Source organism: Aethalodelphis obliquidens, unplaced genomic scaffold (assembly GCF_003676395.1).
Source record: "Aethalodelphis obliquidens isolate GAN/ISIS:26980383/991018 unplaced genomic scaffold, ASM367639v1 scaffold8, whole genome shotgun sequence".
NCBI lineage: Eukaryota > Metazoa > Chordata > Mammalia > Artiodactyla > Delphinidae > Aethalodelphis > Aethalodelphis obliquidens.
The window spans coordinates 58,098,867-58,115,975 of record NW_020837952.1 but is presented as its reverse complement, the minus strand read 5'-3'; the positions used below and the strand labels follow the sequence as shown (position 1 = coordinate 58,115,975).

Here is a 17,109-nt window from a genome sequence, read left to right as displayed (position 1 = left end):
ATATTCTACTCTGAAATCCTAGGAATGAGAGAAGAACGATATTAGTCAGGGTCCTGGTGGGAAACAGGTGGCACACTCAAACTGGGTAATTTAAGGAGCATTTAATTGTTTCATTCAGGCAAAAGGAAGCTTTCTATTCCAGGTATGAAGAGTTTTGATAGAGGAATTAAGGATTTACCCAACCATTGGAAGAACTGGGATTGGGAAGTTCAGGGAAGCTGCTACCGATCATCTCACACTGAAACACCACAGTGAGTGGTTCTTGTGAGCTCATGGGGAAGCCGCTTAGGAATCCATGTCTGCTGCAGCCACCTCCAGGAGTATTACCGTCTCCTTTTCTTCTGCCTTTCAAATCTTTCTTGTGCTCCTCTTTGTAAACTCTAACCCAGATTATGCTGGAAAAAGGGTTCTGAAAAGGTAGCTCCCAGGTTCTGGTCTGCAGAGGAGAACTTAGAAAGAGGGTGGTCACAATGCTGCTGAGTTGTCCACAGTGCAGAACTGGGACTATTTACAAAGGGCGAGCAGGGACTGGGGACACCAGTAGAGAAAGTGGAGTCTCCTGGGCTAGCAGTAGCAGGAGGTGTTAGTATCCCTGGGCCTGGAAGGCAAGAGGAGGAAGCCATTCCTCGAGCCTGGAGACGGTGGCTGCTGAGGTTGCCCACCCGGGGCTTGGCCATTGGTGGGTCATCTCAGCCAGTCTCAGCCACTGCAGGGTGGGAGCCAGGAGGGTAAATTCCTCCTCCTCACCCTCCTCCTGCCTCTTCCAGGCAACTGGACCAGAAGCCAGAGGGGCAGTGGAGCCTCTTGATGGTCCCTATGGTGCCCCCTCCCAGAGACAGTAGGATGGAGGTGGGTGAGGAGTAAGGTTGGAGGGAAAGCAGAATAATCCACCAGACAAGGGCCATAACTATAAGTATTTGTGTTGTTAACATCTTGAAGAGTAAAGCATTTTTTCAAGGTAAGGGAGGACAATAAGCAGAAAATCAAAGGTTAAACCTGAATAAAAGAGGAAGCAGGTACTGGAAAAGATCTCTCAAGGAAACTGTCTTGAAGACAGTTTGGAAAACTTCGTGGAGAAGAGAATGGTTTGGGGAGTGGGATGATATCGGACACGAGGAGGAAGAAGGACAAAGAAGGCTAATGTTGGTTTTCTACAAGATGGCAAGGTCGTTGGCCCTGGGGTAGGGTGGAGAGTGCGGCTGCAGGGGGAAGCAGTGCTTGTAGTGAGGTCAGTGTGGATTCTGGATCATGAACCATGGAACACATAAGTCACTACGTTCTGGACTTCACCAGTGCGCCTCCATAGCCCTCCCGAAACCATTCGGAAGTTTAGGAAAATGGGAGAGAACCAGGAAGGGGAGAGTTGGGGAGGGAGGCGAGTTGGTAAACCTTTTTCATATTAGGTATAGAAATTCCTTATGGGTGACTTTGCTTCCTTTTAGAGTGTCATTTTTTCTTTACTGCATCTGTACTCATTCAAACGAGGAAATTCAGGCATTTGCCACTATTAATCATGAAGCTATAAAACTGATTACACTGATGCTCTGCTTTTCTTAAATGATGGGACAGTATTGGAATTATCTATTAGTAGCTTATTTTATACACTGCTGCTAAAATTAGTACTTTGGGTTTACATTTTCAATTGCTGGTATACTTGGTTTTCCTAATTGCTTTACTTGGAAATACTAAAAAATGAACTTGCACCCACTTTCTGGTGATCAGATACTTCATGTGTACCGAGAGTGTTTAACTTGACTAATACCCTGCAGGAGATACCTGGCTGTGGTTTTTTTTTTTTCTCTAGTCTTTTTTCATCTAGTCCATAAACCAGAACAATAACAATAGGGAAGAGGATGACATCATACAGGACAGGAAACCTCTGAGAAGGGCTGAGAGCACACCTCCGAAGGAACTGTACCTAAATCTGTCTCCCACTCTGGAGATGGGATTCTCTGAGGAGCCAGGCAGCCGGAGGCGGAGGCGGGAAGTGCTGATGTTACAGTGTTCTTTACTTCTTAGCAGCTCTTGCTGAGGAAAAATTTGGAGCAAGTGGCAACATTGTTTATATACTCATTTTTCAGAAGACTGATTTTATTTACAGAGAGATTAATTAAACAACATGTAAGATGTTTATTTATGGAGAGATGATCTCTCAAGGAAGGTTTTCATTAAACTGCCAGATTTAGTAGCTGCCTTTTATCATGTAGAGAAAGCCATTGGCATTAAGAGCTAGGGTAGGACACCACAAACAGGAAAAATACCTGTGTGGACAGAATTGGTCCTGACAGTCTTAGTTCCTAAGGTGCTTACTAACTTACCCTAAGTGGCTTAATGGGGAGGTCCTTGTGAGAGGGGAATAGAGAAGCACATAACTTCAAAGTATTGTTGGTGGGGTCATCCACTTTCAAGGCTGACCTCTGACAGGACAAGTGGCAGTTGTCACTGACTCATATTAGATCCTCTGGGTACTGTAGTGTTAAGAACGTGGCCTGAAGGTGCAGACTGCCAGGCCAGCCTTGTGAACTCTGTGCTTCAGTTTCCTCATCTGGAAGATGAGGATGCTGATTTTGTGAGGATTCAGTGAGTCAGTGCTTGTAAAGTGCTGGTACAGTATCAAGCACTACAGTAAGCACTCCAGTAGGAGTTATCTGTTGCCCAGCAGATGCAGTGGAACACAGAAAATAGCTGTCTGTTGCAAAGGCATTTTGAAGAGGATGAGAAGAGGTTTCCTTTAGATTCTGAGATTATTTGTACTTGAATGTTTAAAGGTGACTTTGGGTCATGTGATTATATAATCAAACTTAATATCCAAGTAGTAGACTCTTGTCTAGCTATTTAGACTTAAGATACTTCAGGAAGAAGTAGGTCAAGCTTTCAGAGTTTAGAGTTGCTGACCATCTTCAGCTGTGGTCCATGTTTAATTTCTGCAGTCTCCTCACAGCTCTCATATGGACTTAAGTGGGGTTTTTTCCCTCTGGAACTGGATAATTTTACAGGTAGGATCTCAGGCATCATCTAGCTCTGCTTTCAGATCAGTCATATTCTATTTTCTCTTCCTGCTCTTCTCTCATCTCACTGCCACACCACCACCTCTGAGTATGGAAGTTCTCGCCTGGTTCTCTGAGGCTTACTTCTTGTGCATTTACTGGTTTATAGAATGCCTGCTGTGTGTTCCTTACTGTTTTAATGACAGGAGGATTACAGCAAGGCACCAAGTCTCTGCCCTTGGAAGTTTACATTCTAGTGGGGGCTGGGGACAGATAGTATAGAAGTAGCGCATATGTACCTGTTGGGAATAAATACTGGGGAGGAAACAAGGCAGGGGAATCAGGAAGGCCCAGGTGAGGGTGTGGAGTTAGCTGTTTTTTAATAGGATGGCCAGGGGAAAGCCAAACTGGTTCCTGGAAGGAAGTAAAGGGGCAAGCCGTGTGCCTCTGGAGGAGGAGCATCGCCGGCAAGAGCAAAGTTCCTCTGTAGAAATGCTGGTGGCCCGGCCCAGAGGCAAGGAGACAGCAGAACTAGGGCAGAGAGTGGCAGAGGAGGACGTCAGAGAAGTTAGGAGGTAGGGGGTGGGCCTCCCAGACCAGCTTCACTTGGGATGAAATGGGGAGCCACTGCAGGGCTTGGAGATACGGAATCCAGCTTACCAACTCACCTTTTAAAAGAATCACTGACTTTCCTGCCCGCAACTTCTTTTTCAGCTCCCCTGAGAGGGAATTAAGAAAGTAGATTCATAAGCCATTGTAGGAAAACTTTGTCTTAACTTACCCTAGCCCATGTGTGTTTTGTAATTTCTTTTTTGAATAATTGATTCTAAAGTCATTTGGAGCAGTTTGACCTTGTCTTATTCATCTCTGACTCTGAGGAGACAGGCCCAGGCAAAAGGTGTAAAATAGAGAGCTAGTGGAAACCTGCGGTACAGCACAGGGGGCTCAGCTCGGTGCTCTGTGACGACCTAGATGGGTGGGATGGGGGGGTTGGGGTGGGAGGGAAGACCTAGAGGTAGGGGATATATGTATACATATAGCTGATTCACTTCACTGTACAGCAGAAAATAACACAACATTGTAAAGCAATTATACTCCAATTAAAAAAAACAGCTCTTGATTAATTGTTTAAGAGGAGTATTATATTACATGAGAATTACATTAGCAAATGTAATGCAAAGTGTTGACCCAATCAGATGACTTTGGGAAGAGTCTAGGTCCTAGGCTTGGTGAATTCTAATTTTCCTCTATATCTTTTGCTGTTCTCCTGTGTGACTGAATTCTCTCTTTCATAGGAATGGCCAATAATAACTTTGTGAATACTAGATTGGCAAGTCAAAAACTACATGGGGGTCAGAGATGCTAAAACTTCTTGCAAACCTCCGGAAAGAATCTGGACAAATAATCACTGCTACTTTGGCTTATGATGCCTAGCCCTTTGAACCTGGGAGTTGAGGATGGGGGCGGGTGGTGGGGCTTGGACATACTTATGTGTCAAGAAGAGGTTAACCCCTAAGATTGTATAGCTGACTGAAGCAATAAGGAATCCATGCAGTGTTAAGAGTTGAGTGTCCCGGGGTCACCCACCATCACAGATTGTTGGTAATTATAGTAAACCTGCAGTCACATGCATTAGGATATAAGGAGCTGACTTCTGTTCTCAGGCCAGTTCTATTTCTCAGAGTCGGGGAGGGGAGTAACTGCCTCATCATTAAGTGAGACTCTCAGTTCAATAATCAGTCTAATAATACATGAAACAAACTATATGAAAGTGTTTTTTTCTCACCCCTCCCCCACCATAACTGGAAGACTTTTTAAAAATTGTTGGATTTTTTATTGACAATATAGCCCCATATTTTGGGGGCTCATTTATCTAATAGTGAGGTTTTTACTGTATTGAATTTGTATTTACCCAGAATGAATGTTTCTTTTCATACTATCGTAGACTTCTGCCTCACTCTTATGGATGTTTCTTTGCTTATTTGCAGCTTCAGAAATGGATAGGATAAGAAATAAAGGAGATGAAATTCAAACCAGTTAATTTCATCTGGGCATCTGAATTTTCACGTCCCCTCCATCTCTAAACTTGATTTTATTTGTACTGAGGAGATGCATGTCTAATACTCGTTTTTTTTTTCTTCCATTTCCAGGAGGGCTGTTGGCCTGCTGCGGTGCTGCTGAACAGTATGCAGTCCTTCCGGGAGCAAAGCAGTTACCACGGAAACCAGCAGAGCTACCCACAGGAGGTACACGGCTCATCCCGGATAGAAGAGTTCAGCCCTCGCCAGGCCCAGATGTTCCAGAATTTTGGGGGTGCAGGTGGCAGTAGTGGTGGCAGTGGCAGCAGCAGTGGTGGTGGACGACGAGGAACAGCGGCTGCTGCTGCAGCAGCGGCAATGGCTAGCGAAACCTCCGGCCATCAGGGCTACCAGGGTTTCAGGAAAGAGGCTGGAGACTTTTACTACATGGCAGGCAGCAAAGACCCCGTGGCAGCCGGAACCCCGCAGCCTGCTCAGCGAAGGCCTTCTGGGCCTGTGCAGAGCTATGGACCCCCCCAGGGGAGCAGCTTTGGCAATCAGTATGGGAGTGAGGGTCATGTGGGCCAGTTTCAAGCACAGCACTCTGCCCTTGGTGGCGTGTCTCATTATCAGCAGGATTACACGGGACCTTTCTCTCCAGGGAGCGCTCAGTACCAGCAGCAGCCTTCCAGCCAACAGCAGCAGCAAGTGCAGCAGTTGAGACAGCAGCTTTACCAGTCCCATCAGCCTCTGCCGCAGGCCACTGGCCAGCCAGCGTCCGGCTCATCCCACATGCAGCCGATGCAGCGGCCCTCAACTCTGCCAGCCTCTGCCACTGGTTACCAGTTAAGAGTGGGTCAGTTTGGCCAACACTACCAGTCTTCTGCCACGACCTCCTCCTCCTTCCCTTCACCACAACGCTTCAGCCAGTCTGGACAGAGCTATGACGGCAGTTACAGTGTGAATGCTGGATCCCAGTACGAAGGACATAATGTGGGTTCTAATGCACAGGCTTACGGAACACAATCGAATTACAGCTATCAACCTCAATCTATGAAGAATTTTGAACAGACGAAGATTCCACAAGGGACCCAGCAGGGGCAGCAGCAGCAGCAGCAGCAGCAGCAACAGCAACAGCAGCAGCAGCAGCAGCAGCAGCAGCAGCATCCGCAGCATGTGATGCAGTATACCAACACTGCCACCAAGCTGCCGCTGCAAAGCCAGGTGGGGCAGTACAGCCAGCCCGAGGTTCCTGTGAGGTCCCCCATGCAGTTTCACCAGAACTTCAGCCCCATTTCTAACCCTTCCCCGGCTGCCTCTGTGGTTCAGTCTCCAAGCTGTAGCTCCACCCCATCTCCTCTTATGCAGAGTGGGGAGAATCTCCAGTGTGGGCAAGGCAATGTGCCGATGGGTTCCAGAAACAGAATTCTACAGTTAATGCCTCAACTCAGCCCAACCCCATCAATGATGCCCAGTCCTAATTCTCATGCTGCAGGCTTCAAAGGGTTTGGACTAGAAGGGGTGCCAGAAAAGCGGCTGACAGATCCTGGGTTGAGTAGTTTGAGTGCCCTGAGTACGCAAGTGGCCAATCTTCCTAATACTGTTCAACACATGCTACTTTCCGATGCACTGACACCTCAGAAGAAGACCTCCAAGAGGCCTTCTTCATCTTCTAAGAAAGCAGACAGCTGCACAAACTCTGAAGGCTCCTCACAGGCTGAAGAACAACTGAAGTCCCCTATGGCAGAGTCGCTGGATGGAGGCTGCTCCAGCAGTTCCGAGGATCAAGGTGAGAGGGTGAGGCAGCTAAGTGGCCAGAGCACCAGTTCTGACACCACCTACAAGGGTGGAGCCTCAGAGAAAGCAGGCTCCTCACCAGCACAAGTCACTCAGAATGAAGCCCCCAGACTCAGTGCCAGTCCTGTAGCCAGAGAAGAGACCGCCTCACCAGGTGCTAAGGACATGCCATTGTCATCTGAGGGCAACCCAAAAGTCAGTGAGAAGACAGTTGGGGTGATTGTCTCCCGGGAAGCTATGACAAGTCGGGTAGAAAAACCTGGTGGGCAAGAAAAAGGCTCCCAAGAGGATGATCCTGCAGCCACTCAGAGGCCACCCAGCACTGGCGGGGGAAAGGAAACCAGTCATGCGTCACTTCCACAGCCAGAGCCTCCGGGAGGAGGAAATAAAGGAAACAAAAATGGAGATAATAACTCCAACCACAATGGAGAAGGAAACGGCCAGAGCGGGCACTCCACAGGGGGCTCTGGTTTTATAGGGAGAACTGAGCCTAGCAAATCTCCTGGAAGCTTGCGCTATAGTTACAAGGATAGCTTTGGGCCAGCCGTGCCAAGAAATGTCAGTGGCTTTCCTCAGTTTCCTACAGGACAAGATAAGGGGGACTTCACTAGCCATGGGGAGCGAAAGGGTAGGAATGAAAAGTTCCCTAGCCTCCTGCAGGAAGTGCTTCAGGGTTACCACCACCACCCTGACAGGAGATATTCTAGGAGTACTCAGGAGCACCAGGGCATGGCTGGTGGCCTAGAAGGAGCCACAAGGCCTAATGTGTTAGTTAGTCAAACCAATGAATTAGCTAGCAGGGGCCTTTTGAACAAAAGCATTGGTTCCCTATTAGAAAATCCCCACTGGGGCCCCTGGGAAAGGAAATCAAGTGGCTCGGCTCCTGAAATGAAACAGATCAATTTGGCTGACTATCCAATTCCCAGAAAGTTTGAAATAGAGCCTCAGTCATCAGCCCATGAGCCCGGGGGTTCCCTCTCTGAAAGAAGATCAGTGATCTGTGATATTTCTCCACTAAGACAGATTGTCAGAGACCCGGGGGCTCACTCACTGGGACACATGGGTGCCGACACCAGACTTGGGAGGAATGAACGTCTCAATCCAAGTTTAAGTCAGTCGGTCATTCTTCCAGGTGGGTTGGTGTCCATGGAAACAAAGCTGAAATCGCAGAGTGGGCAGATAAAAGAGGAAGACTTTGAACAATCCAAGTCCCAAGCTAGTTTCAACAACAAGAAATCTGGAGACCACTGCCACCCTGCTAGCATCAAGCATGAGTCTTACCGAGGCAACGCCAGCCCTGGAGCAGCTACCCATGATTCCATCTCAGACTATGGTCCACAGGACGGCAGACCCACGCCAATGCGGCGAGTCCCTGGCCGAGTTGGTGGTCGGGAGGGCATGAGGGGTCGTTCCCCTTCTCAGTATCATGACTTTTCAGAAAAATTGAAGATGTCTCCTGGGAGGAGCAGAGGCCCAGGGGGAGACCCTCATCACATAAACCCACATAGGACCTTTTCAGAGAGGGCCAACAGGAGTTCTTTGCACACTCCCTTTTCTCCCAACTCAGAAAGCCTGGCCTCTGCTTATCATACAAACACTCGCGCTCATGCTTATGGGGACCCCAATGCAGGTTTGAATTCTCAGCTCCATTACAAGAGACAGATGTACCAACAGCAACAAGAGGAATATAAGGACTGGAGCAGCAGTTCTGCTCAGGGAGTGATCGCTGCGGCTCAGCACAGGCAGGAAGGACCCCGCAAGAGTCCAAGGCAGCAGCAGTTTCTTGACCGAGTACGGAGCCCCCTGAAGAATGACAAAGATGGCATGATGTATGGCCCACCGATGGGGACTTACCATGACCCCAGCGGTCAGGATGGTGGGCGCTGCCTCATGTCTAGTGATGGTCTTTCTAACAAAGGCATCGAATTGAAGCACGGCTCCCAGAAGTTACAACAAGAATCTTGTTGGGATCTTTCTCGGCAACCTTCTCCAGCCAAAAGCGGCGGTCCTCCAGGAATGTCCAGTCAGAAAAGGTATGGACCACCCCATGAGACCGACGGACATGGGCTAGCTGAGTCTACACAGTCATCCAAACCTAGTAATGTTATGCTAAGGCTTCCAGGTCAAGAGGATCATTCTTCTCAAAACCCCTTAATCATGAGGAGGCGTGTCCGTTCTTTTATCTCTCCCATTCCCAGTAAGAGACAGTCACAAGATGTGAAGAACAGTAACGCTGAAGATAAAGGGCGCCTCCTTCACCCATCAAAAGAAGGTGCTGATAAAGCCTTCAATTCCTATGCCCATCTTTCTCACAGCCAGGAGATCAAGTCCATCCCTAAGAGAGAATCCTCCAAGGACCTTCCAAGTCCAGATGGTAGAAACTGCCCTGCTGTTACCCTCACAAGTCCTGCCAAGACCAAAATACTGCCCCCACGGAAAGGACGGGGGTTGAAATTGGAAGCTATCGTTCAGAAGATCACATCCCCAAACATCAGGAGGAGTGCATCCTCGAACAGTGCGGAGGCTGGGGGAGACACGGTTACTCTGGATGACATCCTGTCTTTGAAGAGCGGCCCTCCCGAAGGCGGGAGTGGTGCTGTTCAGGATGCCGAGATGGAGAAGAGAAAAGGTGAGGTGGTGTCTGACCTAGTCTGTCCAACAAACCAGGAGTTGAGCGTAGAAAAGCCTCTTGCACGATCTTCGGAGGAGTGGCGTGGCAGTGGGGATGACAAAGTGAAGACCGAGACACACCCAGACACGGCCACTGCTGGAAAGGAACCCCCTGGTGCCATGACATCCGCAACCTCACAGAAGCCTGGGAGTAACCAAGGGAGACCAGATGGTTCCCTGGGTGGGACAGCACCTTTAATCTTTCCTGACTCAAAGAATGTACCTCCAGCGGGCTCATTCGCTCCTGAGGCAAACCCCAAGGCTGAAGAGAAAGAGAACGATACAGTGACCATTTCCCCCAAACAGGAGGGTTTCCCCCCAAAGGGTTATTTCCCATCAGGAAAGAAGAAGGGGAGACCCATTGGTAGTGTGAATAAGCAAAAGAAACAACAGCAGCCACCACCTCCACCCCCTCAGCCCCCCCAGATACCAGAAGGTTCTGCAGATGGAGAGCCAAAGCCAAAAAAGCAGAGGCAAAGGAGGGAGAGAAGGAAGCCTGGGGCGCAGCCAAGGAAGCGGAAAACCAAACAAGCAGTTCCCATCGTAGAGCCCCAAGAACCTGAGATCAAGCTGAAGTATGCCACTCAGCCACTGGATAAAACTGATGCCAAGAACAAGTCTTTTTTCCCTTATATCCATGTAGTAAACAAGTGTGAACTTGGAGCCGTTTGTACAATCATCAATGCTGAGGAAGAAGAACAGACCAAATTGGTGAGGGGTCGGAAGGGTCAGAGGTCCCTGACCCCTCCACCCAGCAGCACTGAAAGCAAGGTGCTCCCAGCTTCATCCTTTATGCTGCAGGGACCTGTCGTGACAGAGTCTTCTGTTATGGGGCACCTGGTGTGCTGTCTGTGTGGCAAATGGGCCAGTTACCGCAACATGGGCGACCTCTTTGGACCCTTTTATCCCCAAGATTATGCAGCCACTCTCCCCAAGAATCCGCCTCCTAAGAGGGCCACGGAAATGCAGAGCAAAGTTAAGGTACGGCACAAAAGCGCTTCAAATGGCTCCAAGACGGACACTGAGGAGGAGGAAGAGCAGCAGCAGCAGAAGGAGCAGAGGAGCCTGGCCGCCCACCCCAGGTTTAAGCGGCGACACCGCTCGGAAGACTGTGGCGGAGGCCCCCGGTCCCTGTCCAGGGGGCTCCCTTGTAAAAAAGCAACCACCGAGGGCAGCAGCGAAAAGACTGTTTTGGACTCAAAGCCCTCCGTGCCCACCACTTCAGAAGGTGGCCCCGAGTTGGAGTTACAAATCCCTGAACTACCTCTTGACAGCAATGAATTTTGGGTCCATGAGGGTTGTATTCTCTGGGCCAATGGAATCTACCTGGTCTGCGGCAGGCTCTATGGCCTGCAGGAAGCGCTGGAAATAGCCAGAGAGATGGTGAGTACGAGAAATCCCTTACCAGTTGCTCTTTTTGTTACTTCTTTTTGATTCCTTTTCTTCCACCTTCACTTGTTTCAGCCGTATTTTTTATTCTTTCACATCACATGATGATTCCTCCAAATTAAAGCCCCTAAGCTCATGTACAACACAGGGAATATAGCCAGTGCTTTATAATAACCATAAATGGAGTATAACATTTAAAAATTGTGAATCACTATGTTGTACACCCGTAACTTACATAATATGGTACATCAACTATACTTCAATTAAAAAATAATAATAAAGCTCCTAGACCCAAATAACAGACAGAAAATTAAGTAATTTGGACATTTGTTTCACTTTTTACTTTTATCAGCAGTATGTGTTCACAGGTTACAGGGCCATGCTAGTGTCCTCCAGCTCATTAAAACAAACATCCCTGTTTCACCCGTTCTCAAACCTGATTCCTCTGCCAGTTTCCTGTGTTTCTAAACGATAAGTTTTTACTGCTACTTGTGTTATCTATGGATCTCTTTTTTCCCATTTTTCAACATCTGACTCTGTAATACTTACGAAATATATACTGTGGATATAACTTCTTTCTTTTAAAACTTTTCACTTCTCTAGAATTATTAATTCATGTTTTTATTTGCTTTTTATTTTCTTGGACCACATCTTTCCAATCCAAACGGCTCCTTCCAAGGGGGTTTTTGTTCTTCAGGTCTTTTTTTTTTTTTTTTTTTAATTGGGGTATGGTTGTTTTACAATGTTGTGTTAGTTTCTACTGTACAGCGAAGTGAAGTAGAGTTCCCTGTGCTATACAGCAGGTTCTCATTAGTTATCTACTTTATACATATTAGTGTATATGTGTCAGGTCTCTCATAACTTTTCCTGGGGCGTTCATCATCACAGTCATCATCATTTACTTCTTCCCTCTGTGGAATGCTGTTACCTTACCCATGTCTTTACCTTACTTAGTCTGGGTCCTCATTTAATGGAGTGCATCATCCTTTAGTATTTTCCCGAGAAAAAGGATGCTTGGGAGGTAAATATATTGAGATCTTATGTATCTGGACGTCTTTATCCCATCCTCACGTTTGATGGAGGGTTGGTTGGGTATAGAATCTAGTTGCCTCTCACGATCTTGGAGTCATGCTTCCTGACCTGTCCTCTGCCTCCTAGTGTTGCAGTCGACAGGACTGGAACCACTCTGATTTTCAGGCCCTAATATGTGTGTTGAGTCTTTCTCCTCTGGAAGTTTAAGGATCTTCTCATTTCCCTAGAGTTCTGAAATCTCAAATGATAGGCCTTGAGGTTGGCCTTTTCTTGCCATCTGTAACTCATGGCTGTTAGATCAGGAAGTTTATGTGTTACTTCTCTGATAATTTCCTTCCCTCTGTTTTCTCTATTCTCTCCTTCTGGAATTCCCATTAATTAGGAATTGTACCTCCTGGATTGATCTTCTGGCTTTGTCTTTTCTTTCCTATTCTGTGTTCTTTCTCTCTTTTTGTTCTGATTTCTCCATGCTTCCTACAACTTTATCATCTAATCAACCTTTTATTTATTTATTTTCATTTCTGATATTTTCAACAACTTTCTCTTCTCTGAATATCCCTCTGTGGGGACAGTTACATGGTTAAACTGGGTTGAGTAAGGGACCTAACTCCTCATACAGGCTTTGAGCTAATCTTCTGGTTTCCAGCCCCACCTTGTACCCCCCACTTTCTGAGACACCTGTGCTTCCCAGGCTCTGTGCCACAAGGTGGCTGGCTTTCTAGCGGCTCCTCCCCTGCACTCTCCCCTCTTCTTCCCTTCAGTCTGCTGAAGCACTTGCTCTGTTTTATTTCCGGTTTCCAGAATTTGGACATCTCCTGTGTGTTGTTTGTTTCCCCTCCCATTCTTCAGGTCCTCATGAATTTATAAGTTTATCCCTTTATTTTGTGGAAAGGAAACAGGTGTGTAAATGTATGTTCAGTCTGTGATGTTTAATCAGATGAGAGTTTTTTGTATTGATTTGTATTTGAAACTTTCCATGCTTGACAGATGTACAGGTGACTTTCAGTCATACTTAATAAGGGTTTTATCAGCCAGGATCATAGTATTCTTGGACACTTCATACTGTCCTCTCCTCCCCACTACATCTTCCCCACAAAGCACTGTATTTTATCATTGCATTATCCCCAGAATTTATAACAGTGTCTGATGTAAAGGAAGTGCTTGTAAACTATAGTCAAAAAATGTAATTAATGTGAAATTTACATATATTTTAAATTAGAACATACTAATTCAGCCACACAAGGAGTTTGCTTTTCCCTCCAAGACATTGTCCCCACCCCCCCACTTCCCCACAGGATCTTTTTTCTCCCTCCTTCCCCCTCTGCACCATCATTGTCACTCCTAAAGCCCCAAGTTTGAAATAGATTTGCTTTTTAGACACAGTGGCTTTTTTTTTTTTTTTTTTTTTTTTTAACCACACTGCTTGGCTTGCAGGATCTCAGTTCCCCGACCAGGGATTGAACCCAGGCCACGGCATTGAAAGCCCAGAATCCTAACCACTAGGCCACCAGGGAAGTCCCCCACAGTGGCGTCTTAAAATGCAGAAGTCCTAAAGGGACATAACGTTTAAGACTCTAAAGTAAGCACAGAATTCTTTAGTCAGTTCTGAGAGCTCAGTAATCCATTAATCATCATTTTGCCCCACTTGATGGCCTGCTTGCCAACTTTACTCTGATGGTTACTGTATTTGGTGGGTTGGTTTGTTTTATTTGTTACTTTTTGGTGTGTGTCCCTATCTGCCCATGTTTTCTTTATTTCAACATAGAACATTATTAACATCTCTCAGAGTAATTTTTATGTGTAAACTTTTGAATATTCTCTAGTAATAACTGGTAACCAGTAATCAGCAGGCTAAATCCTTCTCAGCAAACCACTAGATCCCATGTCTCAATTCAAGTCTAGTTTATAGAAAGTAGAAAGCACCCTATAATGATGCGACCACCCTAAATCACAGCTCCCTCCATCCTCAAAAGGGCCAAACAGCAGGCCTGCCTTTTAAAACTCCTAGTCAGGAATCATGTCTTCAGAAAGTGACAATTTAGTCTTTTACTTGTCAGCTTTGATCCCAAAATAAAATCTGGAATGTTATAATTGGAACAAATACACTGAATATGATAAATCAGTCTCTTTAACCCATCCCTCATAGCTTCCATTGACTAAATGGTTAAAATAACATGAAGCACATTAGGTAGAGAACATTGAAAGTAGTTTTTGATTTTTAAAATATTAATTGCACCCTCAACTGTTTAAGTTGGAAAGTTTCATTTGAAGGGAGAAGGCATAAAAACAGGTATTTTTGTCCCTACACTTCTTCTATATAGTAGAGGCTGTAAACTTAGATCTTGGGGTTCTGTGATGGCACCATCAGGGCTGCAGATTCCACTCTCCTTTAGTAACAGGTTTCAGAACACTTGACCACCTTTTTTTAAAAAATTGAGATGTAATTGACATATAACATTATATTAGTTTCATGACCAATTTTAAATTAAATCTCATACTGCAGCTTTAAGCTTATTTTCTTATATTGTACTCATTCACTATACCAGTGCCCTTTAAGAATATTACCTTTCTCTTCCCTTGATCCCATTCTATTTTTTTTACATCCCTCTTTTAGAATAGAATGCTAGCTTTGTATATTGAATTTTTTAGTACACTGCACATCTGTTTTATTCTCACAAGCCACTCAGTGAGATAGGAAGAGAGAAGATACCATTCCATTACCCTCAGAATAAAGGATGGCTTGGCTTTTGTGACACATGCTCAGGTAGTATAGCCCAGTGATGTGTTGATTTTTAAAATGGTTTAAAAAGTTATGCTTCTTGGCTCTTGGAGCTGATGTTGTGCTGTGACTGCAAGATCCTTTTCAGTTTTATTTGCCTAGCTTTTATTCTCCTTTTCTTAATGTACTCAAGAACAAATTACACTAACTTGCCTTCTTTTATTTAATTTGATGGATGCTGTTTCAATTTGTCAAGGTCACTTTGAGTCTAGTTTTATCTTGGGTTTTAACAGATGCCTTCGATTTTGGTCTGCTTAATAAGCGTGCTCTCAATCCTGTCGTGTTGAGATAAGGCCACATATATTTGATTAAAGATCCATTTTGGCCTATGTATTTATCAGGTGTTTTGACAAGCACGATATTATAACAGAATAATACAAAGTCTTTGACAAACAATAGCTCCTCTCCCTGTAAGCTTCACACTAATCTAAAAATAGCTGAAATCTAGAACATTCCTGTACAAACGGCCTTCACCGTCTTTACTTTTCTGAGTGTCCTCTTTGGTTTTGTCTAACTATGACCTCTGATTATTTACCTTGATGTAATTATATATGTGAATCCTCTGACATGGATGGTATGACAGAAGTAATTGCCTCTAAATAGACATACAAATAATTTGTTACATAAAAACCTGTTCAATACGTTTAGGAATGGGAAGGCTTTCAGGGATCTGGTGGCCATGGATCTCTGGTGTGTCCCTTGAGACTGCACATCTCAGCTTTGCCGGCCTGTGCTTGTTCCCCTCCCCTCCTCCACTACCTAGGCTGGTGGCACCCCTTCCAAATAGATTGTTTTCAATCTTGAAAAGTATATTAAAGATTATATTTAAAGGTTATTTAAAGTATTTGAAGTTTATTTTTATTACAAGTTTAAATAATGGGCAATAATAATTTGCCTTCATACAGCTAACAGGCTAACATCCTCCTTAATTTACTTTAAATTGTGACAAAAAACATAATTTGACAAGTATAAAAGTACTAATACGTTGATTATGTTGTGAAAGTGTGACTACGTGTTCAAATGTCAAAAACAGGTTAGTTAGTTTCTCCGGTTATTTGTAAAATAAAGGCATTGTCCCATATTCTCACTGAATTTCCATCTATGTGCTCCTTAAGTTAGCAGCCTGGCACGGATGCTGCCGCCAGCCCAGGTCCTGCGGAAGCCTTCCATAGACTCCTGGTCTCTGCTCTTAGCTCCAGTATCCCTCTTCCCCCCATTGACTCTTTCCTTTCCCTCCCCTCATCCCTGTACCCCCAGCTCATCACCCCTGTATGCTCCTCTACTCTGCCCCTCCCTCTCTCACATTCCCACACTCTCTCTCATTCTCCTCTTCCGTCTTCCTCACACTCCCTCCCTCCCTCCCCAGCCCCCATCACTTGGTCTTTGTCATCACAACGCTCATTTCTGTCACAGCCTGTCCACATTACACATTAAGGCACCGAGGCCTATTCATCTCTCTATTCCCATGACTTTTATCATACAGCAGAAAGTTGTGTAATTATCTTATTTCCTATTTTTCTTAACATTTACCTGTGTGATAGATATCTCTTTTTATAACACTACATGATGGCCTTGAGACTGAACCTACAGAGAAAGGGTTAATTTTCTTTCAGAATTTGGTTTTTCTGAATTCTAGGGAATCTCCTGTGAAATTTGAAGCTTAGAATTTTATTGTTTATATTACCTTACAAATGGAAAGACTTAGTGTTCCTACAGTCTATTTCTTTATTTCTTTTAGGGATGAGAGAAGCATTACACCTGATTTTTAAATAAAATTTATAAGGGGCACACTCTTCTTTGAAAATGCTGAAGGACCATAAATAAGAATATTGACAAGTCACTGTATATTAGGCCAGATAATTCATCCCTGAGATGTTAAGCGAGTTATTGCTGATATGTTAAAAGAGCTCACATGATCAAATAAAAGTAAGTATTCATTTCAATTCAACAAATATCTGAGTCCTTGTTAGAAAACCAGTAGAAATCTGAAGTTAGAATGCTGTGAGGGACCTTTGTCACTTCACAGGTGAGTGAGCCTCAGCCCCGGGCCCCAGGGCTGGTGCCTGAAGAGAAGCCCTGTGTGAGGGCTCCTGGACCTTGTCAGGAAGGTTCGCGCGCTTCCTGCAGAAAGCAGTGCCTTGCCCCACACAGCTCCTGCACGAGGGAGGCACAGCTTCCTTTACCCAGCTTTGTTAGAAAAATGGAGCTTCCGCCCCCTCATCCCAAGCCAAGGCCAGTTTTGAAGGCACCTGAAGGCCACAGCCGAGACCAGTTTCTTCCCATCTTCCCATGTATTGGAAAGAAGTCTAATAAGGGAAAGTCCAGTCAGCTTAATGGTTGCCCTCAAAGATCTTCCTCAACTTTCTGCCTTTGCCGTTCTGCTCAGCAACTGTGTGTGTGTGTGTGTGTGTGTGTGTGTGTGTGTGTGTGTGTGTGT

The 17,109-nt window shown here is 45.4% G+C and overlaps 1 protein-coding gene across 5 annotated transcripts in view; it reads left to right on the top strand.

Moving 5' to 3' along the window:
- TCF20 (transcription factor 20) overlaps positions 1–17,109 on the top strand; it is a 190,964-nt gene that overhangs the window by 131,335 nt on the left and 42,520 nt on the right. For all 5 annotated transcript variants that reach the window (XM_027107863.1, XM_027107861.1, XM_027107864.1 and 2 more), the window contains one exon: positions 5,138–10,855. In XM_027107863.1, coding sequence (XP_026963664.1) covers positions 5,138–10,855 — 5,718 coding nt within the window. The remainder of the gene's footprint in view (positions 1–5,137; positions 10,856–17,109) is intronic.